General features: G+C 43.6%; 1 protein-coding gene across 4 annotated transcripts in view; it reads right to left on the reverse strand.

Annotated features, from left to right (window-relative positions):
• Positions 1–22: 22 nt before the first annotated feature.
• The window catches only part of TXLNG (taxilin gamma), a 58,964-nt gene continuing 44,772 nt past the window's right edge, over positions 23–14,214 (reverse strand). For 2 of the 4 annotated variants that reach the window (XM_003917455.4, XM_021933134.2), the window contains 5 exons: positions 12,702–12,821; positions 11,084–11,158; positions 6,845–6,937; positions 4,625–4,720; positions 23–3,096 (listed from right to left, as the gene is read on the reverse strand). In XM_003917455.4, the coding sequence (XP_003917504.3) occupies positions 2,770–3,096; positions 4,625–4,720; positions 6,845–6,937; positions 11,084–11,158; positions 12,702–12,821 (711 nt within the window). In that variant the 3' untranslated portion in view covers positions 23–2,769. Of the gene's footprint in view, positions 3,097–4,565; positions 4,721–6,844; positions 6,938–11,083; positions 11,159–12,701; positions 12,822–14,214 lie in introns of all 4 variants that reach the window. The other 2 variants (XM_021933135.2, XM_021933133.2) reach the window with 2 other exon arrangements.

Below are 14,214 nucleotides of genomic sequence, written 5' to 3' on the forward strand. Positions count from 1 at the left end.
ATAAAAGAATACACAGAAGCTGTTAAGTTTATCATACATATTTACTTAATCTATACAGAATCAAGTAGATAAAATCAGATTCACATTAGTGAAAAATCTCTACAAAATGTCTTTGAAAAGCAAAACAAGACTGCCTCTTAACAATTCGTATCCTCAATGAAAGACGTGGGCTGTAAAAATAAAGCAGTGTGTTTAGCACAAACTAGAAGATATCTGCATCATTTTTTCACAGTTATTTCCATCTACAGTCTGAAAGAGGTAGATTTTTCTGCAACACCTGAGAATTGAATTGTGATAACCAGGTGTAATAAAGGCAGTTGCATACGTAACTGAAAAATACTGGTCTCAAGACCAAGAAATGTACTCCTAACAAGTCTGAGGATGAAATGGTCCATATTACCCGAGACCCAAGTTTTCTCTACACCTTGGAGTCTACTGCCACTATAAATAATACACATCATGATTCCATGATGGTGCAACAAATGCAACTTAAGTGAATTCAACATTTAAACCTTTTCTGGGCCAGCCTAGTAGCATTACAGTGTTCTAGAATATGGTAGATAAGGGGGTGTGCTACAAAGCCACAACACTGGGCTGGTGAGGTGATCACTGTAGGAAGATGTCCTTCTCAGGGGGTCCCCATTTGTTTTTATTCACAGGGTAATGGGAGGAAGGGTTCTGAAAGGAACAGATGCATCCCAGACAGAATCCATATCCTTTCAAGACTACAGTAGCATCTAGCTAAAAATACAAAGTAAGCCAAAAGCAGCAGGCCAAGTACGGTTAATCACATTGCTTTAAAGCCCTTGGAAGTATGCAACAGGCCGAAGATTGACAATCTTCCACACAGGACAAGCACCACAAAGAAATGTGGTGGGCTACACAAATGGCTTAATAAAATGTTAAGAGCTGTACATCCAGCAGAGTTCTTGTGAAATGTGATCATTAGTACTAATTTTAAGGTAGATTATATTTCTGATCTATACCTGCATTTCCCCCCCCCCCCACTCACCCAGGGATATGAGCCTAGTATTTCTTTAGTAGCAGAACGGGTTGTACTCATAAGAGGCTGTTGGAGGGTATTGTTTTTTGTTTCTGACTCATTTTGAATGGTAATTAGATAATCTACTTTGTGGATTTCTTTTCCTCCACTGTTTGGCCCCTTGAATTAACATGACTGATGGTGGAGGCTTAGATACAACCGTCCACTCCAGGCGGTTTCCTATCTGTTGGACAATTTTCAATTCTTTCAACCCAGTTTAGACCATGAATGTGACAGGACTTTACAAATAAAACTTGTAACAAAGAGAAAACCCTTTTAACTGGACAAAACAGAGTTTATTCAGTCCAGTAAGCAATTTAACAAGTGTCAGTCTGATAGTTTTGCTCAGTGGAATGTGCTAACATCAGTTCTAGTAGAACCTTTTATTTCATAAAGCATTTCAATGCAAATTATACCAGGGACAAAGTCAAAACTTCCATCAGTGCAGCCTGATTAATCATCTGCATAACTGAGCCACATTCAACATTGAAACAACTAATTCAAAAGTTACGTGCTTAATTTCAAATGTTCCCCCATTCCAAGTGTAGAGACCTTGATAATACTGTGGCTTTTTTTTTCCTTCTTAAAAAAAGAGATGGTAACTAAGAAGGGGGTGAGAAACAGACTGAACACATAAGTAATAGATCCTGACTAACACTCTGCCAAGTCTTCCCAAAGTAAAAATGTTGGTGCCAGTGTTTGCTTTGCAAATGAAAATCAATTTCAGTTGGTACTACTGATCCATAATGAATATTCCCTTTCGAAAAACCTGGAGTATTTTGCTGGTGGAACTTTTGTAATAGCTTTCAAGTAGCCAGAAAGTATTGGAGAAACTTCTGCCTAGTGAAAGCTACACGTGAATTGACCATCCTTGTCTTTGACAAGGGACTTCATTGAACGGCAAACACGAACACCAGTTTTCAAAGAATAAGTGACCTTCTATGGGAAGTGGAGAATATGTACTCAAATCCCAAATCAGAATCAAACACAAACCGCCATCCTCTACAGGAGCCCCTCATGGTCCAAATCCCACACCTGAAACCAAAGCGGGATGACTGTTCAGTCACATAAACACTAAGCTTATTTGTCTAGTGATTTGCCTGCATATACTATTTTGTCGACAAGTGACATCTTTATATACATATTCTGCTGAAACTTGGATTCTAGCCATGTGGCCATCTCAATTTCAAGATATATTTTCAAAAAGCTAATTTCAGTCAAATATGCTTGTTTCTGACCCAACATTAGAGTTTTATTTTTACTTGGCATTTAAATGGGTTATTAGACAAAACTAATCACCTTGGTATTTTCTTTTTTTGAATAATATTAATTGGGGGGGGACCTAAGACGTTTAAATTAATATTGTTTTCACATTAAGGAACCATCATCAGAACAAAGTTCCCTTGTAATGGTCGGCCCTGTCAGTGAAATTTTCATTAGGATGATAATGTGCAAGTAGCAGGGAGAGAAAGGACGAGGCAATGAACACATGCATTCCAGTGGAGGGAGAATGAGGCCGATGTGCAACACAGCTGAGGAAAATTTATAGATTAAAACTATTCAAAACTGCTAAGCAGCCTCCTGTACCACGTAAGTCCAGTAGTTCTAAGAAAATACAGATATGGTAGAAAAAGTAAGAAAATTTTCACCACAAAACCAATAGTTAACTACTAACAGAGAAAGTTATACACAAAATATATCTCTCAATACAGTGATCACACCTCATCTTAGTCAACCGACTCAATGGCCGGAGCAGAGCCTGTGGACGGGGGCTTTTGCACGGCGCTTCTCTGGCTCTTGGACTCGGCTTCCAGGTACACTCCCAGGGCTCTTCTCGAGGAAGTGTTTAGCTCCTTGTGAGAATCCAGAGCAGCACAGGGCTGTATCACAGGTGTTGCTAAATCCCTGTCAGCCGCTTTGAGGGATACCTGCTCTTTCAGGACTTCTACCTTCTCATTGAGCTCGTTCCTTTCTGTTTGAAGAGCCCTGCACAGCTTCTCTAACCGTTCCAGTTTTATTTGAAGGGCCTTGTACTCTTTATCACGGACTGTTTTCTGTAAGAAAAAAGAGGATTTCTGTAACTTTGTTAAGTATCAATCAGGTTACAAAAAAATTAAGCCAGCTGAGCCTTGTTGGACACTTCTCACCTATGGAACGTGTTCCATCTTTTCAGCCTCCTAACATTCTAGCTAGCTAGCGTGACTGCGCCCATAACCAAGTATACCAAATGAGATTTAGCACCATGATACTGTTTCAGGGGGACAAAATTAAATTCCTTTTGTCACTTTTTTTTTTTTTGAGATGGAGTCTCGCTCTGTCGCCAGGGTGGAGTGCAGTGGCGTGATCTCGGCTCACTGCAACCTCCACCTCCTGGGTTGAAGTGATTCTCCTGCCTCAGCCTCCCAAGTAGCTGGGATTATAGGCAAGCGCCACCACGCTCAGCTAATTTTTGTATTTTTAGTAGAGACGGGGTTTCACCATGTTGGCCAGGATGGTCTTGATCTCCTGACCTCGTGATCTGTCTGCCTCGGCCTCCCACAGTGCTGGTATTACAGGCGTGAGCCAAAGATAAACTTTTTAAGACATTTCCTATTGAACTATTAGGAAATTCAAGATATTCATCATAAAGACTAGCAGACACAAAGGCCTACATACAGAACATGACTCACTTCTACTTAGATTTCTCCTCTACCAATTTTTAGATGAGAAGACGACTTTTTTTTTTTCTGAGACAGAGTCTTGCTCTGTCGCCCAGGCTGGAGTGCAGTGGTGCAGTCTCGGCTCACTGCAACCTCCGCCCCCCAGGTTCAAGCAATTCTCCTGCCTCAGCCTCCTGAGTAGCTGGGATTATAGGCATGCACCACCACACCCAGCTAATTATTGTATTTTTAGTAGAGATGGGGTTTCACCATGTTGGCCAGGAAGGTCTCGATCTCTTGGCCTCGTGATCTGCCCGCCTCAGCCTCCCAAAGTGCTGGGATTACAGGCGTGAGCCACCGCGCCCAGCCGAGAACAAGGTTCTTGTACACATGTGCCCCAGCATATTCTTTCCTGAAGTGTTATAATAAAACAGGCAAAATGTACTTTGTTGCTTTTTTGAAAGCCTAGTAAGTCAAGCTAGAAAGGCCCTACATGCTGCATCAGCATCACCTGCATGCTTTTTAGAAAGGCAGATTACCTGCCTCCGCCCCCGAGGACTAGTGACTCAGAGCCTCCGGGTGGAGCCCAGCAATCCTGGTCTTAACAAGCGGGAGTTTGATGCAAGCTCAAGTTTGAAAAATCATTGCTGTAGAAAAAAGCAAAATCTAGACGTTTTATGCTATCTCCGACACAAGCCTGGGCTGGTTAACTGGGTGTTAGGAAGCTCAGCCCCTCACTTGGGGCCCTGTCCCTAACCTAACTTCCAGGAAAGAAGTCACAGATTCTTACCCAGCAACTCAACCCCACCCCCGCCCCAACTCGGGCTGGAGTCCTCAGCTATGGCAGTAGTGTTAGAGCACACGTCCCCGGCCCGGATAGATACCTGAACTCAAGGAGTCCCCATGACTAAGACTACACTTTAGTCGCAGGAAACCATCTCACCTCTTCAGCCATTTGCAGAAGTGCTTTATTATTGTTTTCCCATTTGGTACGCCATATTATTGTTTCTTTTTCCAGTTTTTTAATTTTCTTTGTCATCTGTGAACACAATTGCACATTTAAATTCTAAGTTCCCTTCCTTATCTCTACTCCCTGTCCCACTACACAAAAATGCTTCTGTGCCCCTCCACTCCCCCATCCCTGCACCTGCCTCGCCCGGCTGACAGCTGTGTGTGTCTTTATAGAAGTAGCTGTGCCTGCCTGTCGGTAGCAGAGCTTATCTCAGAAGCTCCGAGGGTGGAACCAAAGAAGGGGGTTTGTATTATGAGAAAAACAAATTCAATCTCCATTTCAGAGGCAGCAGCACATGGAGGAAGCTGTCAGCCACCACACTCTGAACTCAGTTAAGGCTGAAGTGCAGCTTTCATCCCAGCTCTGGGTAGTGAGAGACAAGCCCTCCTTATCCCTAAGTTGTATGAAAAAAATGCCCATGACTGAGTTTTCTGTCCATTAAACGAATTCCTCAGATTCTTGGGAAGACAGCGATCTTCAGCCCCACAAGACATTAAGAACTGACGCTCCACCACAACCTCCAAGAACACATCAGTTTTAGAACTCAAGGCAGCATGATTCAGATAAGACTCCAGTGACCAAGAAGATAAAAGTAGTTAATACCTCAGCTTTGGTCATCCTCACAAGTCATGAGGCTGATTTACTTCAGATTTTGCTAAAGATAAAGTGGGTCCCCAAATCAGGGAAGTGTTAAACCTACGCTACCAGAACACAGTTTTCAGAAATTCAGGATGCATTTATCCATGCCTGTAACCAGCTACATTCCCAATATGCCTTCATCCACTGTTGACTGCACACCAGCTCTGATCCAGGTCGGGGCACTGAGCCAGGTGGCGTTAAGGGAAACAAGGACAAGACACAGCCAGCACCCTGTGCCTTGGGTAATTACCCACAAAACTGTAACACAAGGCAAACTGGGACAAAGGCCGTGGGAAGAGCTGGTGGAAGACCCAGGTTGACTGCTGACCCATAGTGATCTCTGCAGCCACGGACAGAGAGGAATGTGTTCCAGTCCCAGAGGACCAGAAGGATGGCAGATCCAGGAGGCGGGAACTCTGTTCCACCTCACCAGTGAGTCTGTGCTGGCGTCCAGCTATCACTTGCACTGTGCCTAACAGCGCCCCCTCGACTGCAGCCTCCACTGAAAGGACTGGCAGGCAGAACGAATCTGCTGCTCACGGAATTCTCCAGATTACCAGGTCTAAAAATACCTGGAGGTGGTAATTTGAGCACCAATCAGCCACATGGTAACTGAGTACATGTTAATGTGCCAAGCACTGTCTGAAATACTCTATTTCATGAAGGACAGGTTTTTTGTTACCATTTTTAACAGTGAAGGAACAGAAAGGTTAAACAACTTGTCCACAGTCACACGTTCTATGATGCAACTGGGACATTAACCCAGGGCACACGGTCTCCATCACTATGTGAGATCTAATAATAGTCATGACTAACATCTATTGAATGCTAACAAAGTGCCAGGCACTACTGTACTTCTCCCCAACCCAACACTGTGTTTTTAAATCCTCCATTTTTAAGGGAAGGATGCCAAGTAAAATAAGGCTGGCTGGCTGGCTGGATGGATATGTATAGAATTACATATTTTGGTCCTTAGCTTGATCTCAAGGATATCTCTTTCCTTAACATAGGCAACAAAATGCAACAGAAGCAAAAGAATTGGTTTGGTCAGGGGAGAAAGAATTCCAAGGGAGTAAAGATAAGAAAAACAGAGAAGCTAAAAAAGGTAGACACTGATACATCAACCAACCAAAACATGTGATTATTCTTCTAGGCTTGGACGTCTTTCAATAGTTTAATCTCCAAGGTCACAGAGTTTTATGAGAGGGGTGAGGATGATCCTCTAAAGTGGTTAAAACAAACAAAAAACAGCAACACGCCAAAAAATCACCACTTTATTTCTAACAAGTTGCATTTAATATAGGATTTCACTATAATAAAAGAGAGCACAGAGGACATTAGCTACTTGGGGTACACTGAGGGCAAAATGACCAAAAATGCCACTGGAGGATCACTAAAGAGAAAATGAAGACAGTATCATAACAATGGGAACTCAGCAAAGTAGTAATCACACTTAAAAGAGCTTATACAAATTCCATTTGATATAATATTCTACTAAAAATATGCAAATACCTTTTCCATTTCCTGTCTGAAGGTTGTAAACAGTTCATTGCTTTTTGCCATGGTAGTCTGGAATTCTTCAAACTTATCCATATAAAGAGAAAGCTACCGGAAAAAAAGTATGAAACATTCTGAGTTCCACGCAAACAATTTCCGTTCCCAAACTTTCAAAAGAACGTAGTACAGTTACTTATTACAAGTGATAGAAATACGAACAAATGCACATCCAATCCTTGGACACCAGACATAGATGGCTAAAGTTCTGACAACCCACAGAAATGCATGAAAACTGAGGACATTCTGTTGACTTTAATATTAGATCTCCACCCATTGATCATAACACAGCCCGAAGGATGTGGTGACTAGAAACGTCATGCATGTGGAGTGCTCGCCCAACTACCCCTCTCCTGCCATGTGAAAACTGTCCTAGGGAAAAGATCATTCCTTTAGAATACCACCTGCAGAGTTTAGTTTGATAGCAATGGTATCTCTTTCCTTAATGTAGGGAGGAAAATGCAACAGAAGCCAAAGAATTGGTTTGGCTGGGGAAGAAGAATTCGGTGAGAGTAAAATTAAAAGAAAACGTAGAGATCTACTCTTTTTTTTTTTTTTTTTGAGACGGAGTCTCACTCTGTCGCCCAGACTGGAGTGCAGTGGTGCAATCTCGGCTCACTGCAAGCTCTGCCTCCCGGGTTCACGCCATTCTCCTGCCTCAGCCTCCCGAGTAGCTGTGACTACAGGCGCCCGCCACCACGCCCGGCTAATTTTTTGTATTTTTAGGAGAGACGGGGTTTCACCATGTTAGCCAGGATGGTCTCGATCTCCTGACCTTGTGATCCGCCCACCTTGGCCTCCTAAAGTGCTGGGATTACAGGCGTGAGCCACTGCGCCCTGCCGAGATCTACTCTTAACATAGTCCTACCCTCAAGGAATTTTTATTTAAGGATGAGGAAAAAAATGCCAACTGCCGGGCGCGGTGGCTCAAGCCTGTAATCCCAGCACTTTGGGAGGCCGAGACGGGCGGATCACGAGGTCAGCAGATCGAGACCACCCTGGCTAACCCAGTGAAACCCCGTCTCTACTAAGAAATACAAAAAACTAGCCGGGCGAGGTGGCGGGCGCCTGTAGTCCCAGCTACTCGGGAGGCTGAGGCCGGAGAATGGCGTGAACCCGGGAGGCGGAGCTTGCAGTGAGCTGAGATCCGGCCACTGCACTCCAGCCTGGGCGACAGAGCGAGACTCCGCCTCAAAAAAAAAAAAAAAAAAAAAAAAAAAATGCCAACCAACAAGGCAATCAGAATATAAAATGCAGTCACCATCTTCTCCCCCTTAGAAAGGAGTCCAGAGAAGTGCAAGGGGAAGGGCACAGTGAGGCTCAGGATACTTAGGGGAAGCTTCCTGTGGGAGGCCTGAGCTGGGCCTCACGGGTAAGCTGAATGAGTTCATCTTAGACCAGGAGGAAACCTTTCAGAGACCATCCAACATAATGACATTATTTTCAGGACAGGGGAACAGAGAGAGACCCAGAGGAATAAAGTATTTTGGGCAAGATCACACGATAGATACAAGAAAAGCAGAGAAGAATAAAGGCTCTTCAGAGGCCAAGAAAGAGCATAAGCAGTGCTGGATGCAGAATATTCAGCAGCAGCACCACCTAGCACACAGGATGCGGGGCAGGGTGGAATATGATGGTGCCCGCCCAACCACAGCCAGCAGGGGGATGGGCCATGCAGGAAGCACGTTAGCAGCACACACTGTGGTGTGGTGGACGCAGAAGCCAACTGAAAGTTAGTCATCTCACAGTGACCTTGTGTTTGTCAGGCTAGACGAGGTCCCTGTGAGATGGCCAAGCCACGTCTGCCCAAGGGCCTGGCCTGGGATGAGGACAAAGCAGGAAGATAAATGCAGGGTGACCTGGAGAATACACAGGATTTGTTAGCAGACACTGACGGGGCCTCTGACATAACAAGCCTGGGGTTGGGGCCAAGAGTGGTGCTCACGCAGAGGGAGGGAGCAGTATTAGTGCCTGAGGGACATTTAGAAGTTACAGCAGTTTTGATGTGGTCCTTTAGGGTCTCACTCGGTCACTCAGGTTGGAGTGCAGTGGAGCAATCACGGCTCACTGCAGCCTTGACCTCCCTCTTGGGCTCAAGCAATCCTCCCATCTCAGCCTCCTGAATAGAGGGGACTACATTCACACATCACCACGCCTGGCTTTTTTTTTTTTTTTTTTTTTGAGACAGAGTTTCACTCTGTCGCCCAGGCTGGAGTGCAGTGGTGCAATCTTGGCTCACTGCAACCTCCGCCTCCCTGGTTCAAGTGATTCTCCTGCCTCAGCCTCCCAAGTAGCTGGGACTACAGGTGCGTGCCACCATGCCCAGCTAATTTTTTATATTTTTAGTAGAGACAGGGTTTCACCATGTTAGCCAGGATGGTCTTGAACTCTTGACCTAGTGATCCACCCGCCTCAGCCTCCCAAAGTGCTGAGATTACAAGCGTGAGCCACCGCGCCCAGCTAATTTTTGTATTTTTTATAGAGATGGGGTTTCACCATGTTGCTCTGGCTGGTCTCAAACTCCTAAGCTCAAGCGATCCGCCCAGCCTTGGCTGGGATTACAGGCATGAGCCACTGTGCCTGGCAGCCATGGTCCACTTTTATTGAAGATGGAACATCCAAATAAAGACTGTCCCATGTGAGAGTTCAACGCTGGCCCGATGGGTAGCCAGTAAGTGGCCCCTATCATCACACATGGACCTCCATGGCTAGATTATAAAACAGCGGGTCAAGACAGCACAAAGTATCACCAGCAGATGCTGGGAAATGACATAGTGACAGCAGAAAAGGTGAGATATGCTTGGGAAGGACGGCCACATTTAGGTAGAGGAAAACAAGAGGTGACAGCAAAGGAAACAAAATAGTGACTGGATAAGAGGACTCTGAGTGGTACAGATCACAGACAACAGAATGGGAGCTGGCCTGCGGGCTTGGTAAAAGGGCCCTCTGGTGACTTCCGCAGCATTATCAATGACTCCCACATTCAGAAACATCTTCCAAAACCATCTGGAGACTTTACACCTTCTCCACATCAATTCTCATCTCTATTTACATGGACAACTGACTGGATAGGGCTGATAAGTAAGGGTTTCAAATCTAGAAGCTTTCTGGCATGATCTTCAGTTCCAAAGATTCTTCATATCTGACACTCTTGAATATTCACGCTCAGTTAGGCTAGCTTTATAGGACCTTAAATTCACCACATTGTAAGATGTTCCCAAAGAAAAGCAGCGCTCCAAAGAGGTGCGCGTGAAGACCACGCCAGTCTCAAGGTATCAGTGTTATATCACAGCTAATCTAGAGTCTTCACGAAAACTTATGATAAACTTTTAAATAAGTAACACTTCTTTCAGCCAAATGTAATCTAGTTAACTGAAAAAAGGATGAATGTACAGGTACAAACGCCTAATTTTACCCATCTGTAAAGCCACAGCAAGTCTTTCCTGTACCCTTTTTTTGTTTGTTTGTTTTTTTAAGGAGATAGCTCCTCCTACACTCATTCCACACAAGGTAACCACAGAGAGAGATCACAGTAGGACACACTTACAGGGTCTGGACTGAGCGAGAGGGAAGGCCCTGATGAAAAACACCAGCACAAGCGATCCTGCTGCCTCGGACTCCTGAGTAGCTGGGACTACAGGCGCATGCCACCACGCCCAGCTATATGTAGTTTTTAAAATAACTTATGTGCTTATAGCACAAAACTCTAAAAATATTAGAGTTCACGACATGAAACTGCCATTTTTTTAGGCCAAGGACATATTCTTGTCTTCTTTAGCAATTTCATGCAGTTCAACTTCATACAAAATAAATAAAATATGCAGATGTCTCAGTTTTCCTTTAGTGGGAAATGTAGTGGGAACAGACTGAAAAAGGGAGGAATTATCTGGACTCTTGGAAAGGTTACTGGAGACAGGCTGACCAACCATCCCAGGCTGGCTGAGATGGGGCATCTCCTGGGACACAAGACTTTCAGTACTAAACCCAGGAAAGTGCTGGGCAAACTGCGATGAGGTAGTTAACCTAAATGAAGTGGAAAATCCCAAGAGGGCCATGAGATTTCTGCCTCAATCCTGGTCAGCTCTGGCTGGGAAAAAGCAAAAAGCAAAACCATCTTAGAGGAGACTGAAGATACGCAGAATCAAAAGAACCACAGATTTTTCTTACAAATTGTACTCTCCCCTGCTGTGAAGTTACCTGCTGTTTTAGTTGTACTTCTTGCTGTTTCATTTGTTCGTATTTGTGCCTCGATTCTGTCGCTTCTTTTAATAACTAGAAAACAGAAACATTCTGGCAAAATGCTAATAGTAATTACAAGCAGGACTAAATATCAAATGATCAGAGTTAGGCTTCATCCTTCTGCTATTTTAGCAAGAACCACAGGTCTACAGATGAAACATTCTATTCCACAAATTGCCATTTACCTGTATCTTCTATCTGTCCCGCTGGTTAACACTTAGGAATGTAGGAATTATCTTTTATTGCTGAAGCAGATAAAGTACCCTGGGGGCCTAATATGGTTTATAAAACTCAGTTAAATTGTTGTGTTTTAGGTGAAAATAATTACACGTACAGTATTAGCAGAAAACATGGCTGGGAACCTTGATATTGTCTGGGTGACTCAGAAAGCCTCGCTATTCCCTGAGGCAAGATGAGGCAGGGTGAAAGGGTATGGGGAAAGCAACGCGATCAATCTGAGACCTGGTTTCTGAGCACTTTTTTAGAAAGCAGGGAGGGGATGGGCATTTTCATTTATATATAGTACTTGTGCTTTCAAAAAAATTACAAAGTTGCATAGTAGGCAGCTGTGAAATTCAGTCCCTGAAGTAAAATATCACACATAGTCCAAAGAAGCCTAGAAAAGTCCTACTGAAGCAACCAGAAAGTACACACATGTAATGTATTTATGTATGTAAGTATGTGTGTGTGTGTATACAATTCATACTCCAACTTTGGAAATGATAACCATTTCTCAGCTAAACACTGGATACTACTGTCAGTTCATATCGAAGGATCACACTGTATGAAAAACATGTCTCTCTAAACCCTAGATGCACTCAGTGTGACACGCCCGTATGATGAGGGCCACTCAGGAACTGAATCTTCACACCGTGCTCATGTCAGGGTTGTGGATCCAACAGTCTGCATTATTGCAATCATTTCTCCCTTGTGGATAAGCGCACACAGCTGAATTTGCACATGGTAATATACACACCCAATGAGATTCCACTGTATTCACAATTACTGACAGGCAACAGAATCTCAGCATACACTGGCAACAATGGTGAGTGATTAGGGTAGAAAATTCTGTTAAAATTTTTATCAGAAAATTATACCAGAGAAAGTAAATAAATGACTTCCCCAGTTTCAAGTTACTTGTTTGAAAACAAAATGTAACCATATATAGGAGACCTGTGGCTTGGTAAGCTTGCTGTTAAACTGAATCACCAAATTTAACGTGCTAAATGTGAGCACAACTCTTGAACCTGATGACCATTATCTAAGATGGGAACTAAATATTCTAAGCACAGAAAAACAACAAGTACAGGTCTTCCCACTGATTTGGTGTAATCTCTCCAGTGTATTTTCCGTATAAAAGGTTAAACAGAAATAAACAGCCAAATACTTTCTAGCACACACACACCACACACTCTCTTCTCAATGGAGCAAAACACCAGCTGGCATGGCCCCAGGTGCTACATTAAAGGTAGAATAGATAAATGTTTCAAACAGCCTTGGTTACAATTTGATGTTTCAAATGGCCTCATGCACAATGTTGGCAATAATGTTTTTGTTTTTAAGAAGTAGAACTTACAAACTCTCTCTCTCTCTGATGTTTTTCATCAGCTTCTTTTATCAGTTGTGTAGTTTGCTGCAGTTTGGCATCCACGAGCTGTTGTTGCAGTTCCTTATGTTTGAACACCTTATCAATGTGCTATGGGAAAAGGAGAGTTTCTTCCATCACTCACCAAAGAAAGGAGCACAGTGGGGAGGAAACGTCACAACAGTTACAGCACCCTGCTCACCCTGCTGTTCTGCTGCTACCACTGCAGCTAAGAACACCAGATCTCTCTCCCTGTATACTCCACTTAGAGAAGTGGCTACTAGACACCACCTTGCAAACCATTCCACACCGGCAGGAGCACGGCCCTCTGACTGCTGCCTGTTCCCCCACCCTGTCAGACATGGGCTGTCCCCCTCACCAGCTTAGTACTTCCTATTTCTGCCCCACACTGAAAACAAGGCTCAGAGTGCACCAAGACAAAGAAGGGTAAGAAGAGCAAAGTACTAAACCATACATCATGCACACAGTTCCTTTTCGTCCTCCCCAAATTTTCCCAAATTCCTCAGCTGGAGGCAACATGGTATGACGGTAGGAATGGCCCAGGTCAAACCCTGGCCAGTGTGTGGCCCTGGGCTAATTCCTCTCCACGCTGAAGCGCAGTGCCCTCCTCTGTACAGGGGGGTACCTCCACCTACCTTGCAGAGCTGTAACAGTAAATGCGACGGTGGCACTAGGTAAGGTGCTTGGTGCCTGGCACACTTTAGACATTAGGTAAAAGCTCATTAGTATTTCCAAACAAAACTGTTAAGTGGTTACTGATGTATAATAAAGTCAACAGAACAATCCCTTCCCAGCTGGAGAAACAGAACTCTTCTAGTTACAATACCCTATATGAGAGGGGAAAATGCTGGTTGGTAAAATAAGGTGGTCTAACTATGTATTGAGAGCACCACACACAACTGATCTTCGCCTGCAAGTAATCTGATCATTATATTCTGACCAAAGGACATTACATAAGACACACACAATATGATTTAAACAAATCTCATTTTCTAATCTGCTCCATCAATTATGAGGTACACAGACTGTCAAAACAAACAACAAAACTAAAAGAACCACTTTAAGACAATTAAGGGCTTTATAATCTAATAAAAACAAAATTTCACCTCTACAACAAAAAAGACGTTTCTTCAATAAGTACACTGCAAGAATAAAGGGGGGGGGGCCTATATTTTAGAGACTGGCGTTATATAAATCAGTGAAATGGACTTTCTTTGGATTTTGTTTCAAACAATTTCTCTTTTAAAAAGAAGCCAATCCAAAAAATTTGAATAGTGACTAGATACTTAATATTCAGTAATTGTTATTTATTTATTTATTTATTTAGAGACAGTCTCACTCCCGTCACCCAGCCATGAATACAGTGGTGCACTCATGGCTCACTGCAGCCTCGACTTCCCGGCCTCAGGTGATCCTCCTGTCTCACTCTTCTGAGTAGCTGGGACTACAGGTGAGTACAACCTCACCCGGCTAGTCTTCGTAT

This window comes from Papio anubis, chromosome X (genome assembly GCF_008728515.1).
Source record: "Papio anubis isolate 15944 chromosome X, Panubis1.0, whole genome shotgun sequence".
Lineage (NCBI taxonomy): Eukaryota > Metazoa > Chordata > Mammalia > Primates > Cercopithecidae > Papio > Papio anubis.